Raw genomic sequence first — 18,716 nt, forward strand, 5'->3', positions numbered from 1 at the left:
GAGCAGAAGGGTTTCCTTATATACATAACCTATAATTAACTTTCCTACGATTTCAAATGCATTTGTCGTATCATCTTTACTGTGCCACATGGAGTATTTCCTGCATCAAGGGCTGCTAGGGGTCCCTAGGAGCGACATATAACATTAAAAATAAACATAGAATGCCCTTATAATATACCCAGTAGCTAGACAAAATAAACGTCGTTTTTTTTAGCAAAATCTGATGGTTTTAGCTTTTAATTATATAATACATATTTTCAACCAAATAATTTCACGGGCCATATAACAGAAAAGGCCAACTCAAAAACCTCAGCCTGGCCTGTAAGTTTCCTAGGAAGAAAGCAGAGACGGACAAAGGTCCTTGTGCCTTATGCCCCTATTTCACACAGACCACGAATCCCAGGAATCGCCAGGAATTGAAAAATTTCAGGATTCGTGAGGATTCGTGAGATTTTGCCAATTTTCTGGTCTAATTCGACACGCTCTACGATTCAGTTACGATACAGGTGCGATAGTGTTACGAATATTCGTGGGATTCGGCTGGAATCTCACGAATATTGTTCAGAAATTCACTACGATTTTTCGGAATCGGGAGTTCGTGGCCAAAATTTTGAACAGCTCAAAATTTTTGCCATGAATTCCCGATTCATCAAGAATTGCAAGAACTGACTACGATTATATACGAATCTGTTAAAAACTTCACGAACTGATTTCGATTCAACCACGAATCCTGAAATTTGTCAATTCATGGCCATTCGTGGGATTCGTGGTCTGTGTGAAATAGGGGCATCAAAGTTTTTGCCACTAATTCCTGTTGGTCAAGATGTGCAAGAACTGACTACGAATATATACGAATCTGTTTAGAACTTCACGAACTGATTACGATTCAACCACGAATCCTGAAATTTGTCAATTCATGGCCATTCGTGGGATTCGTGGTCTGTGTGAAATAGGGGCATCAAAGGTTTTGCCACTAATTCCTGTTGGTCAAGATGTGCAAGAACTGACTACGAATATATACGAATCTGTTTAGAACTTCACGAACTGATTACGATTCAACCACGAATCCTGAAATTTGTCAATTCATGGTCATTCGTGGGATTCGTGGTCTGTGTGAAATAGGGGCATTAACCATCTAAAGGAAAACACAGGGATTAGCACTCAAGGGAAAGAATGGAATGCTGAAAATGACATCATAAGTCGTCGGGGTTCGTATCGACCATGGCACCATACAGAAGAGAGAGAGAGAGAGAGAGAGAGAGAGAGAGAGAAATAAAAAAAATATATATACAGGTATATACTCCAATTGAAGTAAATTCTGCAACATATTTACCTGTCTTGTGACTCATAGCTTCAATTTTCCTGTTTGTATAAAGAAATGGACGGTGAGCTGAATGTAATTAATTGTATTTCCGACTTTATATTCGATTTTATATTTTGCCTTTACAACCGTAAATACTTGAACCGAAAATAGCCCCACTAACGCCACCGTACAACAACAACATAACAAAGGGACCCAGTGCTTGCACTTGTTACAAACTATGTCTGTCTGTCTGTCTGCCTGGTGACGTCAGATAGGCTGCTTCCGGTTTATATTAGTCCAGTTGTGAACATGTCTCAGGGCAGCGTTATGGGCTGCATATCTTAGATATATGACGTTCAAGTTTACAATATGAACGTGTTTGTTTGAACTTCAAGATAACAGCGGTCTGTGTGCCCTTCTCGTTTCTGTAATGCAATCTATTGCAAACAAGAATCAGAGAGGGTAAGATCATTTCTGTTGTCATCATTTCATATGACGGGGTGTAATTGTGTCCTTGTTTGATAGTAATTCCTTGGAATTGAGGTACACCAATTGAGGGATGCCGGTCTGTTTATCAGACCTGTAGCCAACAGTTTTAAAGATGATAAATCATAGTGTTGGATCTTCCTTTGAAAAGTCATTCTCCTTGTTCCCGTACCGGTAGTTGGCCCAACTTTTGAAATGTCATACACTCTACTTAGTTCAGTTTTGATTTAGAGCTCGAGCGTACTTTCCCCGTCCAAAAGGGAATTTCTTTAATGTACATAGACTAAGGCATGGGTATTCTTCCGTTTCATTATTATACATTGGAATAATATTCATGTAAGTTTTATAAGGTTAAACACAATACCATAGACTGGACATTAAAGCGTAAAACTAGATTATACTACTTGTACATGTAGTATTTGTTTGTTGACCAAGAGGCACACAATTACATTTGGTTTCATTGCCCCAATGAGAGAGAGAGAGAGAGAGAGCGAGAGAGAGACCAATCTTTGTAGAATTAAGCTGTTCATGTAAATACATGTACATATGCGGGAGATGTCCCACTTATTTTAGATTCTGTGATTGCAATTTTTTTGCAGAAAGGTCTACAAGTTCATTGCAAACGTGGAGAATGTCATATTACGTGCTGGTATTAACGTTAACGCTGGTGTGCCTTTCTTCTCAGACACAAGGCGAAATATGTAAGTATACTTTCAGGTCTATACGTCCAGCATTATAGATGCCCTCAGAGAAGCATTTCATCAGCTGTGTTATGTTATAAGATTAAAATAATTTTTTTTTCCAATCAACAGCTTAATACTGAAATAAATTACCTCCAATATTTCGATGTCAAACAGAGCATCTTCATCAAGGAAGGAGGCTTTCTATGTGAAGTCATCCATATCACGAGGACTGCAGCCAATCTCAGCAGAAATGATGGTGCCATTCTCCCTGACCTATACTTGCCTTTCCTTATTCAATAGGTGGGCGGGAGGGGGGGGGGGAGGGGGGGGGGCAAGTATATCTCCTGAATGGAGGTTATTCAAAAAACATGATGTATACGCAATGTCGTGTAAAGCTGGAACTCTACAGAACTCAATAAGCAGAAAACAAGCAACAAAATATTCCAGTACAAATTATGTCAATATGTCTTCGTCTTCCATTATTTCTGACCCGACCGCTTGATTTTACGATTATTGCAAGACTCTGGTCATTTTTTTTAAAGATTAAAATAGAAACCATCCCTTCTGAAAATTAGTTTGAACTTAAACGTTGCAGTTTGCGACCTTGATTAGACGCACTGAAACTTAGGGATAAGGATGATACAAATTAAAAAAATTAACAATGGTAAAGAAAATGGAGCATATTGTCGTAAATCCTATTTAATATCAAGGAATTAATACTCTGTTTCCGAAACCTGAGAGTGTCAAAGAATTGCGCAATAAAATTGTCTCAGATGTCAAACCTTTTATCATGTATGTCAAATAAGTCATTCCTAAATCAAAAAGTTTAATCTTTAACGCAGAGTCAATACCTTCGGGATGGTTGAACAGCGATATGGTCCATCTGAACATATCACTAACTTATTACAGATAACGCGACAGGGTTGACACCTTTAAAAGAATTAGGAAGGGAACCAATCATTACAATGGATTTTATGACTGATAACTATTATATGACTTAAAGGGATAACAACTCTTCATTTTGGCGGGAAAAGTGCCATGAAATGGATTTCCTGGAGTAAACGACAATTTTCCCATATCTTTCAATGGTTCAAAAATCTGTTTCGAAATTCAAAAATAGTTGATTGTTTTTTTAAGTGTGGTTTTTTGTAATAATCTCTTAAAATAGATTAGTGCTGAGGGTAGCTCTTTACATAAGGTACACGTGGTCTGATGGCATGCGCTGAGCACAGATTCCAAAATAATTATGATAACCGCCGTTTTTGGTGGCAAAGTGGAATTTATTATATTTACGTGTAGCTTGTAATATATTTATTATGGAATTTTTAAAAACTCATGTGAAAATTGTTGTCCTTTTCATATTAAATGACTGAGACATATTGGCTGACGTAGTTGCAGTCTTTTAATGGCAAGATTTTGCGATGGCTTTTGAGAACAATACTGAAATTGAAAACACAAATAACATGTAATCTGGAGATTGGATACAGGGTTGTTAAAGTACAAGAAGCATTAATAAATCCTCGGTCTCTTTGAACAAGCAAGCAAAACAAATATACAAATTTCATAAATCAATAAACGGATTGTGTAAAGAATAATAGTAAAATATTTGTTTGATAACGAAGAGGGTTGAAACTTTTTTGGAATCCTGGACATCACGAAAAATTAAGTTTTTGATAAAACACATGATTCATCATGATGCGATTAATTCAGTGACGGTTTAAGGGGAGAGGGGGGTCAGGGGGGTCATGATCCCCACTTTGGTTCCTGAAAAAAATTACATTAATATTCCCCTCTTAAAGTTATAATTTGGCTAGCTAAAGTACAGTACCAAACCGTCCCAAATTGCACCGTTTGTCCACCAAAACACCCGTGACAAGGAACCGAGAATCGGCTTTGCATCCGAGGCCTGCCATTCCTAAAAAGAAAAAAAAATTGAACCACTTCAAATATTCCTGGGTCCGTCCCTGGAATTGTATGCATAGACATAAGTACATGTACTATTTCACTATTTATCAGTCACTTATTGAGCACATTTTGCTTCGAAATGATTTTGTTTAAAACCTGCTTACCTTGATAAGAAACAAAATGAAACATCACATTACTCCCAGAAGACAAATTGATGTTTTTTATTATCTGATGAAAACAGATGTACAACGAGGAATAAACGATTTCCGTCTACTTCCAGACTACGCCGATAGTGCATATGACTGTTCCTCCGACCAAAAGTACGTGTTTACCTACTCATCAACAACTTTAGAAGCTTGGTCCAGTGGCATACGATCAAAAACCAACTCCTCTTGTGTCATCCATTTCTACACAGGGGTTTCCAGTGACGTCGTCAAAGTCATAAGTAACTTTATGGACATACCATGTTCTTCGGAAGCGTACTTGACTTTCTACGATGGTCCATCAACAAATTCGAGGCTGGTGCGTTCTTCCTTTTTTGCTAAATGCTTTATAAGGACTTACGAACATTTTTCTAGCGGTTTCTGTTGTGGGTCTTGTACGAAAGATCGTTCAACAAAGCCGCTCTTTTTTTCATATTAAGATGGAATATTTGGTGATAGATATCTGTTGTACATGTAAGATATACCATTACAGTCTCCAGCATTTTAATAACTATTTAACTTTCTTTACATGTATTTTTGAATGTCAGTTTATATTTGAAGCGTGTTGTGATGGTGCCGGAATAGAATCATTAAAGAGACATTACATGTTTTAATGCAAAATACCAGAGAGAGAGAGAGAGAGAGAGAGAGAGAGAGAGAGAGAGAGAGAGAGAGAGAGAGAGAGAGAGAGTTCAGCGAGCGTCATGTATTAATCAAGTTTTTATGTTTCTTTGCTTTGAAAGAGGGCATGATTATCAGAATTGGTTGTGATTTGCCAATTGTTTCATCATATTTTAGCTAAAGCACTACTCCTGTTCAGTGTCCCCAATCAAACCCTTCCAAACAACCTCTGAATATTTAACAATCAGACTTGGCCGCGCCGGAAAAACCAATTTTGACTTTAGTTTGGATCTTTATGAAGTTTATGGTGGCGTGAGTAAGTACAAATTATTTCTGATATACAAGTAGTACTAGAAATCAAGAAATGGTAAGGGGATTAAGGGTAAAAATAGATATATTAAGGCCTATATTTATCGTGTGGAATTAGCATATTATGACAGGCAAAATCGAAGTTTTTTGTTGTTTTTTTTATTTCTCTTCAATATATTTGTAGAAAATTCTGTTTTATTTCGTTCGTAACGGGCCCACAGTTCATGTTATGTTTTCTAAAAGAAATGTTAACATTTAGAATCTGAATGGTCAAAGATCTCAACATAGATCTACGTTTTGGAATTCATTTTGAATTAAATCTTAAAAGACCTTTTGTGCAACGTTAAAGCTGTCAAGGCGTATTAGATTTGTTCTCATAATCATTTGTTACATTTCAGAATATGTGGATGAAACTGTATATATTGCAGTTGGTGTCGGTTGTGGATTTTTCTTTTTGGTGATGTTGGTGAGTCTGAGAGTGTTCTTGATCTATAGACGTCGCTCCGCAGCAAGACGAGGCCAGCTGGTAGTCACCGGGGTTCCAGTGAATTGTGATGTCCCGCAAGGTAGGTGAATGGTAAAACAACAGCTCCTTTTGACACTTCTAAATTGACATCATTGAAAAAAAGGACAGTAAGAGCGATTATCGTATGATCATCTTGTTTCTTTTCCCATGCTAACCGCATCCACTTCATTTCAAATATCCATGTTTGCCTCCAGAGAATAGGATATTTTCAGTGTGTGTGTGTGTGTGTGTGTGTGTGTGTGTGTGTGTGTGTGAGGGGGTGGGGTAATTTCGTTCATTTAGTTTCACATTTACTCTGGTAGTGCCAGGAATTCGTTTGGTGGTGGGGGGGAGAGATAAAAACATTAATAAAAAAGGTGAAATTTTTGGGAAGGAAAGTAATGAGAATGGAACACCTCAGGAGGTGAGAGAGTGACATGTGGCCGTTCTGCCCTTCCCCGGATCCGCATTGTTTATAACATCTTAACTGATCTAATCCCATATTTTCTTGTTGTCTCTCAGGTTATGGCTCAATAACCAACAACTACATCGCCCAGCCTCCGCCATATGCTTCAGTGGTGCCCCCTACAGTAGAGACTCCGAAAGAGGCATTCGGGCCAAAGTAGGACACACAAGACTTAGAGCGCACCAGAACAGCGGACTTACAGATCCGCGGATCAAATATGGGCGACACATTGACAGCTTGATGCTGATCAGAAATTAAGCGGCGAGCTTTTTAGTGGGTCGCCATATTTGATCCGCGGATCGGTTAGTCTACTGTTCGGAATGCACTCTTAGGTACAATGGCCCATTGACCGATATCCAGACGGCAGTTTGTTTTCCTTTGGATCCAGTGGTCTTTTTATGTGCGGAATATTACTTAATAGAGGTTGAATACCATTTCAAAGAGTATTTTTAAAGAGTAATCAACTTATTTATTTTTGGATCTGATAAGTTAAATATGGTGTTTATATATTAAATGAATACGCATATGGAATGAGATCGGGTATACTTTGTAGACCATCGGATTCTCTGTATGTTTCATACTAGAGGACGATAACTTTATTTATTTATTTATTTATTTATTTATTTATTTATTTATTTATTTATTTAAGTAAATACAGCATGATACAAATTCAAACAATTGTTGATCACCGCAAAATGATAGGTAAAATAAACACATTAAGATAAAATGCATATTTGTTTTCTTTTAAAGGATCTAAATTAAAAAAAAACAAACATTTTCTGTCAAGAGATTTGTTGCCCCCCCCCAAAAAAAAAAAAAAAAAAAAAAAAAAAAAAACTGTGGTGATTAAACAGTGACCAGGCATGTGGCTCACTCCCCGACTTCCTCTATTTGCTGGTGGTGTTGGAGAAATCTGGCCACTTTAATTGATTCATGACGTCAAACAAATCTCTGCAAACACTTTACCCGGAAGATTTTGTCCAATTTTCATGTGTAACGTCGGTCTTGCCAACAAGAAACAGTTCAGCTGTTTTTCTTCATTTTGTTCATCTTGTCGTATCATTGCCTACAACATTGGTCAGAAAGGTTGTCCCACCCCCATTTCCATGTACTTTTATTTACAAATGACCACCTCACAGTTGTAAATTGTTAGAAAAAGTGCTTTTTATTACAGATACCGTGTCTAACATGATTAATTTTTAAAGTAATACAAAATAGTGGTGAAAATATATACATTTTATACCATTTATTTTAATATGTTATGTTATTTATGTTAACATACGCTGTTCTGTGCTTTTCTGGATTTGAGGGGGTACCTGTTATAAATGTTAAAACATTTATAACAGGTACCCCCTCAATGGGGGAGGGTCAAATCCACCGTGTGAGCGAGTTTTAAGTATGGATTTAAGTACAGAATAGCATTTAAGTTTTTCCATGAGTTGATTGTTAAGTATGGATTTAAGTACAGAATAGCATTAAAGTTTTTCCATGAGTTGATTGTTAAGTATGAATTTAAGTACAGAATAGATTAAAGTTTTTCCATGAGTTGATTGTTAATTTTTTTCTACTTACTAAGCCAATTTGAAATTGAAAATAAATTCTCAAACTAGAATTTGTCGAGCCTGTTAACCTGGAAGTAGCGTTCACCATTTCCTAGCCGATTAAAGTACTTAAAAGTAATTTTAAGGCGCTCATTCACATGGCATATTTAAATATAAGGCAAAAAGAAAAAGCTTTTCAAAATTGATGATGGTGAGAGAAATTAGCTATTGCTTTTCTCCCGCCATGGTTCATTTTACAACATGTATTCGACTTAAATACAGCGGGTCATGTGCCGGGGATCACGTGGGTCGGCTGTAATCTCCAAGACGTTACTCTTCCCTTGGTTTAAATATAAACTAATGGAGGCTTATCTAGGCACATGACCGGGGTATCTTGCAGGGTCACCAGCAAACAAACATGCGGTTGTTGTTCTACCATTTAGTAAACTATTCGTATGTGGACCCATTATAACATAGACCTGCCTCACTTATCACACGTTAAAGCTCTGAGGGATCGCATACCTGTATCATAATTCGCATAAATTAAAGCACGGGTGAAAACTCATGTGCATGACATTAGTACATATGCGTTTTGAGACCCGCATGCATTTTACCATCCGACGTTGTTACTTATATATGGACAACCCGAGCTGCTTTTGGTTAATTATTTCTTCTGCACGTATCTTAAAGTGCAACGCGACTTTAGAACGCTAGCAGCGCTTGGGGCATCATGGCGGGGGATGGTGGTAAAACGCATTTAATTAATGAGGATCACAGTGATCACAGTGACAGTGATGAGGATAAGTTCGGAAGCAGTGTGAATGTCTCAGCTGAAGATAATCTCCCAGCCAAATATGTCTACCCAGGTCAGCCTGTAAGCGGTGTATTTCCGCCAGTTCCCTCTGATGCCACAACGACCGCGGGGCCGGATCAACATTTCACCCCCGTCTACTACAAGAGGCGATGGTATATTGTTTTTGTTTATTGTGTGTTTTCGTTAATTCAGTCAGTGATCTGGAATACATGGGGCCCCATTACTGTAAGCGCCGAATATGTCTTTGGCTGGGAGGATTGGACTATAGACTTACTGTCTAACTGGGGACCGATCTCGTACTTGTTGACGTCGTTAGGGTTCACGTGGATCATGGATGAGAAAGGTAAACTAAGGTGAAAGTGAAAAAAGCGGTGGAAAAAACAAGTGCACATGTATACCCATGTGTCTTATGTTTGCATTCTTAATCTTTTTGTTCTTCCATATGTTCTCTCTCTCTCTCTCTCACACACACACACACAGTTTCTCTTTCTTCTGTTGTTTCATTATTTATGTTAATTTTAGCGTTGGTTTGTAGTAATGTCACTTTCAGTCCCGATTGCCTGGGATCGTCAAAATGACTCGATCACAGTCTGTTAATATTATATAAACTAATCTTGTATGTAACCCAATCCCATTCCATATCTTATAAACGAATATCCTGTCTACGCTATCTAGACAATCATTAAACAATTTTTCTTGCATAGTTGGAAAGGAAACATATAATGAAAAACGGAATCTAATTAATGTTAGGTCGTGTTTTATTTAGGACTACGTTGGGCTTGTCTTGCCTCTGCTTTTGCCGTAGCAGTGGGCGCCGCCTTGCGGTGTATAACAATGGAACCAAAGTCAGCAACATGGTCAGTGACCTTTTTTTATTTTTCCTTAATTATTTGATGAAAACATAGCTATCAAATGTTTATAGTGTGTCGCAATAATTTATGAATTTAAAAAAGGAAGAGACAGAATACGCGAGGACTAATGGGCTTTGTTTAGCAGACGACAGAAGGCTGGGGAGACAATGCGTTGTCACACCTCGTACATGAAACAACTAACACAATTACCTGAGCACATATATTTCATTATTTTAGCATGCACTCCAGTTTTGTTTATAAATTATTGTGAAAGTACTTATTTAATGAAATAGAAACACAAAAGTATGCGTAAAAGATGCGTAATCTGTGGAAAAGGGGGAGATAATAAAATGGGCTTGAAAATCGAATATAGGCCTAGATAATTTTAATTATTGTCTTGGCAGAGGCGTGAGCTCTCTGCGTGCTCTTCTGGGGTCAGAAAACATATTATAATTATTTCTGATTAATTCCCATGCTCTTGCAAATTTTTTATTGAAAGCATTTTAGTGTTTATTATTCAGTTTTTGATTATCTTAGCCTTGTCACTTTTCAATATATAGTTTTAGATTGTTTATAGTTTTATGTATGTATACGGTATGTACTCACCACTCTGAGGTGGTAAATAAATAAACAAATAAATAAATAAATAAATAAATAAATAAATAAATAAATAAATAATTCAGGTTCATTCACTCTGGCCAGTTCTTGAACGGCATGGGGTCCACGGTGGGCAGCATGGCCGGACCCCTGATTTCCAACACATGGTTCCCCTTGTCTCAGCGCACCACTGTGACTACCATTACTTCAATGTTCACTGTACTCGGTGCCGCCGCGGGATTCCTAATAGGTACGTGACTGGCGACAAACAGATTGTTTTGCTTTGAAATTCAAATACCGTGGTCGTTGTAATAGTGTGCTTCTCTTTTGGTTAGGGCATCGTAAGCTCATTCCTTTAACATTTAAACAATTCGATTCGACAGGAAAAAGTTGAAAATACTATTTTTATTTATCATTTATTTTTTATATTTTCAGACAGAATTCTTCTTAAATGTCGAAATGTCGGCATTTCTGGTGTCGAAATTGTCATAAAATATAATTTAAGATGTACCTCTGGCACCAACATCTTATCAAAACAATATGCGGTGTCGGTACTAAAATGTGCCATTAATATTCTAGGTCCATTTATCGTCCGAGACCCTAAATCTAATACCAGTTCTAACGCCACTGTGAACCAGACATGGTCAGTATGCTTTATGGGTAATATCGTGCCAGTCAGATTGTTAGGAATTGAAATAGCTGATATTCTGCCTGAAATGCATTAAATTTTGTTATTTTTGTGTATATGCATGAAGCTGTTTCTGTACAATTAACTTAGTTAAATTACAATTCACAATTAAAATCTCCCACCCAAGAAGTTGAGATCGCTTCAAGATTGACAAAATCCACGATAAACAGAAAACCGGTGTAACGTTAACGAAACTGAGGGTCCAAATATGTAAGGTTAGCCTGACCTAGTTGGGTCAATCTCTAGGGCGAGGCTTACCTGTACAAATGAATTATCTCTATCGTGGGGGAATCTCTGTCACGTTACACCGGGCTGATCGCGTGTATCGAGGATATCAAACTGATTTTTAAATGCATTGTATAACGTTACCTTTTTACTGCTCACAAATCACTCCCACTATGTCTCTACATGTTTTCATTGCAGTAATTTAACGAGAGAAGAGGTGGCGGAAGACATACACAAGCTAATGTATATAGGTAACGGGTTGATTCATTTCATTCTGATTTCACACTGAGGAAGTCCTTTAAACGTGGAAATGTGTGTGCGTGTGCACGCTCGCGCACGAGTGTGAGGGTCCACGGGATCTCGTACATATTAGCAAAAACATAAATAAAATATAAGGAGTGAAATGAAAAAAATACTAATACCGGAGCGACCATCGCTCAAATTTTAAGATTTAAATTCTAAGCTCAGATGAACAGCCCTAGAGGGCGATATGTAAATGCGGTCTCTCGGGTGGAATCTCTCCCGTGTATAATTCCGCCTTTAACTCGCATTCACATTGTCGGGGACATTTAATAATTCATAGACAATGTCAGTAATATTAAGTAATAACTTTAATTGTAAACGGTAATTCTCTATAATACATTATGTCAATTCTGAAGAGGCTGAGTAAGGCTTGTTTACCAGTCTCATTAAGAAGCCAGTGATAAGGAAGTGCATGAAGCCATTGGCTGGAGTACATACTAAAGGGTGTAATAGTGAATAGAGAGGCAGAATGTACCTGAGCAGGCAACGAGTTCACATTAAAAGTTTGAAACAGGTTATTATTGTCAGAGTAGGATTTCCTTCTCACAGGGGTGGAGAAGTTCTTAAGGGTGTTCCCCACAACATGTTGTCTCCAGAGGACGAGTAGACAACAAAGTCATCGTAACAAAGAGACCTTTTTTCCCTGTGCAGTTACACTACTTGGTCGTCTTTTAGAACAGAATGTGAATAGAGCATGGCCAAACAGGCATCTAATTATTCACATTGTCCATGTTTCAGAGGCTGGGATCGCAGTGGCAGTATTCTTAGCCATAATTGTATACTTTCCCGCCAAACCACCCACGCCTCCCAGCGTGACCGCTGCTGAAACCAGAACAAGTTACTTCTCTGGACTGCTGGCGTTAGTCAAGTATGATTCCCTTCTTTCTTTGATGTCATGCAAATGCAATATAAGACTACCAAGAATACCCATAATCACTCGAGTACAATAGGCCTTTGTTAATTTGTTAGTATTAAAAAGAACGTTATTATTATGCTCTAGTCGCTAGTCTCTTCGTGTAAGAAGTCATATTTTCAATATTTTCTACTACGTGCTATACAATTTTAATGACTTGAAATTGGGTAACTGTACCTAAGTTGTATAACGTAAGTTGGTTGTGGTACAATGCAGGTCCTTAAGTTCGACAAATAATATATAGATGGGCAAACAAATGATTAAATAAGTTGAAAAATAAATGAATGAACACAAATAAGTGCACCAATAAACTGACAAACAAATATTTAAATAAAAAAATCCTGGCAGCGTTGATGGGAGCATTATCAATTTAACTTCTGTGTTTACCAGAATGTGAATGGGATTCTCGCCTTTTAACTACTCTTCTGTAGTGCTCTTCACGTAAACATGTCTAATGTAAAACTCCAGAATACGGCCCCAGATCCTTAACGAGAGGCAGTGCCATACTGTCGGATTTAGGGTGTCATGAGTCACTATTTTACTTTCCCTCCGTTAAACTCCCAGTGGAAGAAATCAGTACGTAAGTCGCGATTGATTCAAAGACGCATGTACACGCGCGTATGAAAAAGGTCCGCGTGTGTTCGTATCATACAGTATTCAACAAGATTTGAACCTACTACAAAACCAATGAAGCTTGTTGATAATTCATTTCGGTCTTTCTATCTTTCGCTGCGACGTATCTTGACAGTGAAAACAGGGGAATGCGAGATCAAAGCTTTCTCCATTTATTAGATTGTCTTTTTATTGGTCTATTCAGTTGTATTCATTCATTTATATATCAGTTTATTTTTTCATTTAAATACTCCTCTATAAGTTATTTGTAAAAAAAATAATTGATAACATAGTACGAACCATCCTCTCAAATTATACAGCTGAAATACAGTTACACATTGTGAAGTCATAAAAAATGTAAAACACGTAGCAGACAATGATTAAAATATGGCTTCTTGCACGTAGAGGCTAGCGGGTGCAAAACAGTAATGTACTTTTAAATTTTAACAAATGAAAATGTCGGGTGGCTAAAACACTACTTATTTTAAAGTCCAATTACTTCAACAGTTTTGAAGATACTGTTATGAAATTTGAGATGTTTAAGGAAAGTGATGTTTCATATTTACTTTGCCATCTATTAAAAATCCCAGTTGAAGAAATCAGTGCGTGCGTGTAAGTCGTGATTAATTCAAAGATACATACGCTAACGAAAAATAGTCCGCAGTGCGTGTGTTCGCACGATATTTTGCTTTGAACTTGCTACAGAATCAATAAAACTATTTTGGATCATTTACTCTCTCTCTCTCTCTCTCTCTCTCTCTCTCTCTCTCGCTGCCTTGTATTTTGGCATAGAAAACAAGGTGAATGAGGGAAGTGCCCTAGGCCTGTCTAAGCACTGTTTGGGCGTACATAAAACCCCGCCGTGTACCATTTAAAGGTACTTTATCGAAGACTATCCCGGCAAATCGAATTTTCTGCGAGCAAAAATAATTTTTCTCACTCATGAATCATTGATTGGCCTCTCCTTGCAGTAAGATTGGGCATATATATATCATTGCTTTATATCATTATTTGTTAATGAAACAGTTTGAAAATCATATTTTCCCTCATTGTATTGTTGAAAGATTTGTGTTGCGTCTCCCCTGTCCATGTTTCAGAAAACCCCAGGTGTGGCTTATTGCCACCCCATACGGCCTCTCGGGTGTTTATGCCACGTGGAGCTCCGTACTGGGTGTGAACCTTCGGCACCACTCTGATGTGTCTGAGGTAGGACAGTGTTATTCACATATACATCATAATTTATATTAATTATGGTTTTGATTTATTGAAAAACAGTGAGATAACTTATTTGATGCGTTAAACAGTATTTTTGAGTTTACAAGTTGATTACTCAGACTCAACGCGGGCCAAAGTCTGTAGAATTTGATTGAAGTTCAGTTGTGTACGATAGGTTGAGCTATTATATAAACATTGCATGCTATTCAAAGAAACAACTCACTCTGAACTGCTTTCTATCTGTCTAATATTTTAGAAAGATGCAGCATTTCTTGGTTTTTGGAGCATGATTGCAGGTGTGGTTTTTGCTGTGATTCTAGCAAGGTATTCGATTGTGTTTCAGTTCACAAACCTATTGTCTCAGTCGTTCCCAAAAGGCTTCATTTAGTTTCTATTTACCTTGCGAACCGTTTATTTATAACATCTTCACTTTTAAAATCATATCTAATCACTAGGTCGTCCCATCTGCCATTGTTATTGATTTAGGGCGTTTGTTGTGCCAGTCTGTCAAGCACACATTTTATAGAGATAGCATTGTATAAGATTTAAAGCAATATGGACTAGTAGCTGATCTGATCTGCTGGTTGACTAAAAGCGCCGCATGCGGTTTACTACGTATTTTCACTTCCACAGGTTCGCAGACGTTTTCGTGGGGCACTTGAAGGTTCTGGTGTTGGCTTTGTTGGTTCTCGCCACGGCCGCCTTCGCATGGTTTGCGGTGCTCTTAAAGTTTGTCGATTTTCACACGCCTGGGTGGAAAGGTGAGAACAACATTTTTGGTAGAATTTTATATACATTCATTTTTGCTGCTGTGGTAAATGCAGAATCTTGAAGGAATACCGAGTTCATTCAGAGTATTATTACGGGAAGGGTATTCATAGTAGGTTTTTGAATCATCAGAACCAAAAATTAATGGAAACCCGACTGCGGCCATGACTTTAACAGTGAAATGAATTGTTTTTAACCAATTTCCAATCTAAAGTAGTTTAGACGTTAACTTTGCCACAGATGTGTAACGTCACATTTCTTTTTTTTTAGTCATGATTTATGCCGCCATAATTCTTGGAGGCATGTTCCAGTTAGGTTTCCCGTGTCTTTGTTTTGAGTTGGCGTGTGAAGCAAGCTATCCCGTGGCCGAGGGGATCACCACTACATTTCTAGGGATAATAAACAATATATTTGCCGGTGCCTTTCTACTCATTTTCATGTTTATTCCGGACGGTGAGTTTATCGTTAATTTTATATGAAAAATGGATATTCTGTTTGCGTGATTTGTGCACTGTAAGTTGTAAAACGCCGGGACTCTATTTACCGTCTAAACGCCATGTTGGAATCAACGGCCATGTTGATGCTCCTCAGAGACTAACATGTACTCCTAATCACAAATGTACATTGAAAGAGATCGTTTACATTGTGTCTTCTTTATAAAACCCGTTGTTATTGATTATAGTTAATTTCGTTCCTAATTAAAGGGATAGCAACCTTTTTTGTCGGGGAAGTGCCGTGAAACGCATATTCTAGGGGATAAATGACGATGGTCCCATGCTTATCAATGGTTGGTGAATCCCTTCCCACATTCGAAGTTAGTCGATTATTTTTAAGTGTGTTTTTGGTAATAATCTCTTAAGATTATATTACGGGGGTGAATCATCTATGAATGTCCACAACTTTCATTAAAAATTATTTTGGTGATAAAATTGAATTTTTTATATTCCAATGTGATGTTTACAATACATTTGTTGTGGAATTTTGAATCTAATGAAGCGTTGTTATCCCCTTAAGCCATGAAAATGCCGTGAAAATGCCATCACTCTCATTCTCTCTATTATATAGCTTGGATTATGACCTGGTGTTAGCAAGTTTAATCGAATAGTTGGCTAAAACTCTTAAAGAATCAATATAGTGTCTAACGTGTTACTCGTAAGAAGTGTTTGATATCGGAGATAGGAAGATCGTTAAATTATCATTTAGTTATATAATTATTATATTATTGCCTGTCAAATGCTAGATTTTCTTTGCAATTGCCTCCTCTAATTTCAGACAAAGAGTACATGAACTGGGCGATGGTCGCCTCGGTTGCTCTCGGAGTACCTGCCACGTGTCTGTACAAGGAGCGATATAGCAGGCTGCTACTGGACACTCAGCGTTCAGTGGACAGTGGTCAGCGGAGTGACCACGATAATGAAAGCTAAAAGTACGACACAGGAGTGTGTGACCGGAAGGTGGACACGGCTGAAGAGAGATATCTGTGAATGTATGATGAGGAAAATTACAATGATCGTTGCGTTTGGGTAAAATGGGGCGGGTAACAGAAAATGTATTTTCAACTGTTTCTCCTCAATTTACAGCTATGGCACTTTTGCAACATCTCCACGCATAACAATATAAGTGAAGAAGATGTTCATTGACACAATGCAGCGTCATTACAACAATAATCTGAAATGTCTATTCAGAGGTGCATGCACAGATATTCGTGCAGAGTTTTAATTTGCACCCAGACGAACTTTTAATCATTATCCAATTTTTTAACTAATATGGAGATAGTTATACACATATCGGACAATAAAGACCTACTGCTGTTCTATATACCTAAAAGTCCACCTTAGTATGGTGAACCACCCCTCCAGAAAGTTCTGTTTCAACTATGCCCGACTTTTAACTGCCATTTAATGCTGTGCTCCGAGAAAGAGTTGATTTCAACCAACCAGATATCATGATAGTTAACATACAGGAAAAGGGGCTTCATCAGATCATTGAAACCACTACAGATATGCTGTCTTTATTCAGCCAGCGCACTCTTTCGTTTGTATAAAGTGCAACACACAGGTAAATTAGATTAAATCGTGTTTTCATCGCCCCTTATTTGAAATCACGCGCAATACTACACCCCCATTAAAAAAAACCCGCCTCCCTTTTCACCGTGGCTGTACGCAGTGCAGTGGATATTTAGCATTTGGTTGACACGTCTGAGGTCTGTGATAGTTATCTAGTTATATCACAAGTTACAGCAAGGTCTCTCAGTTAAGGCTATTGTAACCTTTCATTATTCCATTAACCCTTCATTAATCCATCTATCTTTATGCTGATTTAAAACGATTAAAAAATCTCGAAAATATAAAATATCGTTTTATCGCTGCAATGTTGTAAGCATGGACAACACAAAGCTTATTAAGTTAATTTGTCACCTTTCTTTTTTGAGGTGAGATAGCAATCGGCATGGGGCGTAACTTCATCCCTTAACAAGATTTTATCACGAAAATTGTTGATAACGAGTGTTTAGGCCTCAATCCCGTGCCGTCATTTTGGCTCATATCTTTTTGTTGTGGAGTTAGGAGCCCCTAATTACAGATTTTCATTAACCAGAGGCATTATTTTGCTTTATTAACGATAAATCTGAACGATGACCTTCAAGAAAAATCGCTGGCAGGTTTTTAGAGTATTGAATGGTGTCATTCAATCGGCGTTAAAACGGTGATCGTGGGTGCTCAGGTAAAGGAGGAATTTGAGAAACCGATTTTCAGTTTTCGTCCCCAAAAATTGCAATTATGACGTCACCCGTAAGATGACATATGTGTAAATGCTAACTAATATATTCAATGTACATTGAAAAGTTTAATAATTACCCAAAAGTATGTATGTAAGGCAATAAATAAGCAGTTTTGGGCGAAGGGTAACAATATCATTGAAAGAACAATTACATACAAATGTCATGAGGTTTAACGTTAAGCATTTATATGACCTTGCCCAAGGACCTTAAGTTTCTTAAACGTGTCTCATTAACGAGATGAAACGTTCTGCGGCACGTGAAAACTCCGTCACAATCAAACAGAGAATCTCTGTTATAACATCTAATGCAAAACTACCTACACGACTAAACATGTTTTAATTGCTCTGGTGCGGCATTTAACTCTGAATAACCCAAATGTAGGAAAAGTGTCAGTTTAGTGAAATGGACGCGTCCACCAAATGTTGGCATTAACACATATTACGAACGAAATACGGAAATACTGAAATATCTGTAAAAAAAGTCATACGAAACACGTATATAAAATAATAATAATAATAATAATAATAATAATAATAATAATAATAATAATATTTGATGTTTTTTTTAGTTTAACCCTTGGATGGTCTGAAACAACAAGCTAATTGTTATCGAATCAAAACAATGCCGCTGTAACACATTTGGCTGTTAGACCAGTCATTAATGCGAACGCCGATTGTTAATCAGCTAGCACAAAAAGAAAAAAAAAAAAAGATGAGAGCATTGTGGGCCGATTTACCTCGACGGTGGTATGACAAATGAATTGGCACTCACCCAGAAGGATAAAAGAAAAGAAGCATTGAACACGGTACCTTGCACACTTTTTCCAACAAGGAAATAGTTTGTAAATCTGTCCCATAATTCTTTTCAAAAGTTGCATAAAAGAAATTAAGAATCCGTGGCACGCATCTTTGTTGACTATAAAAAGAGAT

General features: G+C 37.5%; 2 protein-coding genes across 3 annotated transcripts; both read left to right on the plus strand.

Annotated features, from left to right (window-relative positions):
* The first annotated feature begins 1,739 nt into the window (after positions 1-1,739).
* On the plus strand, positions 1,740-7,268 carry LOC106165462 (uncharacterized). The gene is made up of 6 exons (XM_087016486.1): positions 1,740-1,765; positions 2,389-2,490; positions 4,658-4,899; positions 5,379-5,517; positions 5,909-6,076; positions 6,538-7,268. The coding sequence occupies exons 2-6, from the start codon at positions 2,421-2,423 to the stop codon at positions 6,639-6,641; spliced, it is 723 nt and encodes a 240-aa protein (XP_086872612.1). The 5' UTR covers positions 1,740-1,765; positions 2,389-2,420; the 3' UTR covers positions 6,642-7,268.
* A 1,152-nt stretch (positions 7,269-8,420) lies between these two features.
* LOC106175541 (solute carrier family 49 member 4 homolog) lies at positions 8,421-17,349 on the plus strand. Of its 2 annotated transcripts, none has more exons than XM_087018352.1 (11): positions 8,421-9,179; positions 9,603-9,693; positions 10,371-10,534; positions 10,864-10,927; positions 11,396-11,448; positions 12,239-12,368; positions 14,123-14,231; positions 14,497-14,564; positions 14,874-15,001; positions 15,279-15,461; positions 15,713-15,800. In XM_087018352.1, the coding sequence occupies exons 1-11, from the start codon at positions 8,753-8,755 to the stop codon at positions 15,745-15,747; spliced, it is 1,452 nt and encodes a 483-aa protein (XP_086874478.1). In that variant the 5' UTR covers positions 8,421-8,752; the 3' UTR covers positions 15,748-15,800. The 2 variants fall into 2 exon arrangements, with proteins under 2 accessions (XP_086874478.1, XP_013413057.2); XM_013557603.2 differs by lacking the exon at positions 15,713-15,800 and adding an exon at positions 16,281-17,349 and having other exon boundaries at positions 8,426-9,179.
* Positions 17,350-18,716: the final 1,367 nt, after the last annotated feature.

The sequence above is a fragment of the Lingula anatina genome, chromosome 7 (genome assembly GCF_051362555.1).
Source record: "Lingula anatina isolate TDL-2025a chromosome 7, LinAna3.0, whole genome shotgun sequence".
Lineage (NCBI taxonomy): Eukaryota > Metazoa > Brachiopoda > Lingulata > Lingulida > Lingulidae > Lingula > Lingula anatina.

Bases quoted from the DNA above. Each gene is read 5' to 3' on its own strand.
- LOC106165462 (XM_087016486.1), top strand. From the start codon at position 2,421: ATGTCATATTACGTGCTGGTATTAACGTTAACGCTGGTGTGCCTTTCT. The intron at 4,900-5,378 runs GTGCGTTCTTCC...ATCATATTTTAG, and splicing joins CATCAACAAATTCGAGGCTG to CTAAAGCACTACTCCTGTTC. The intron at 5,518-5,908 runs GTAAGTACAAAT...GTTACATTTCAG, and splicing joins TGAAGTTTATGGTGGCGTGA to AATATGTGGATGAAACTGTA.
- LOC106175541 (XM_013557603.2), top strand. From the start codon at position 8,753: ATGGCGGGGGATGGTGGTAAAACGCATTTAATTAATGAGGATCACAGT. The intron at 11,449-12,238 runs GTAACGGGTTGA...TCCATGTTTCAG, and splicing joins ACACAAGCTAATGTATATAG to AGGCTGGGATCGCAGTGGCA. The intron at 14,565-14,873 runs GTATTCGATTGT...TCACTTCCACAG, and splicing joins TTTGCTGTGATTCTAGCAAG to GTTCGCAGACGTTTTCGTGG.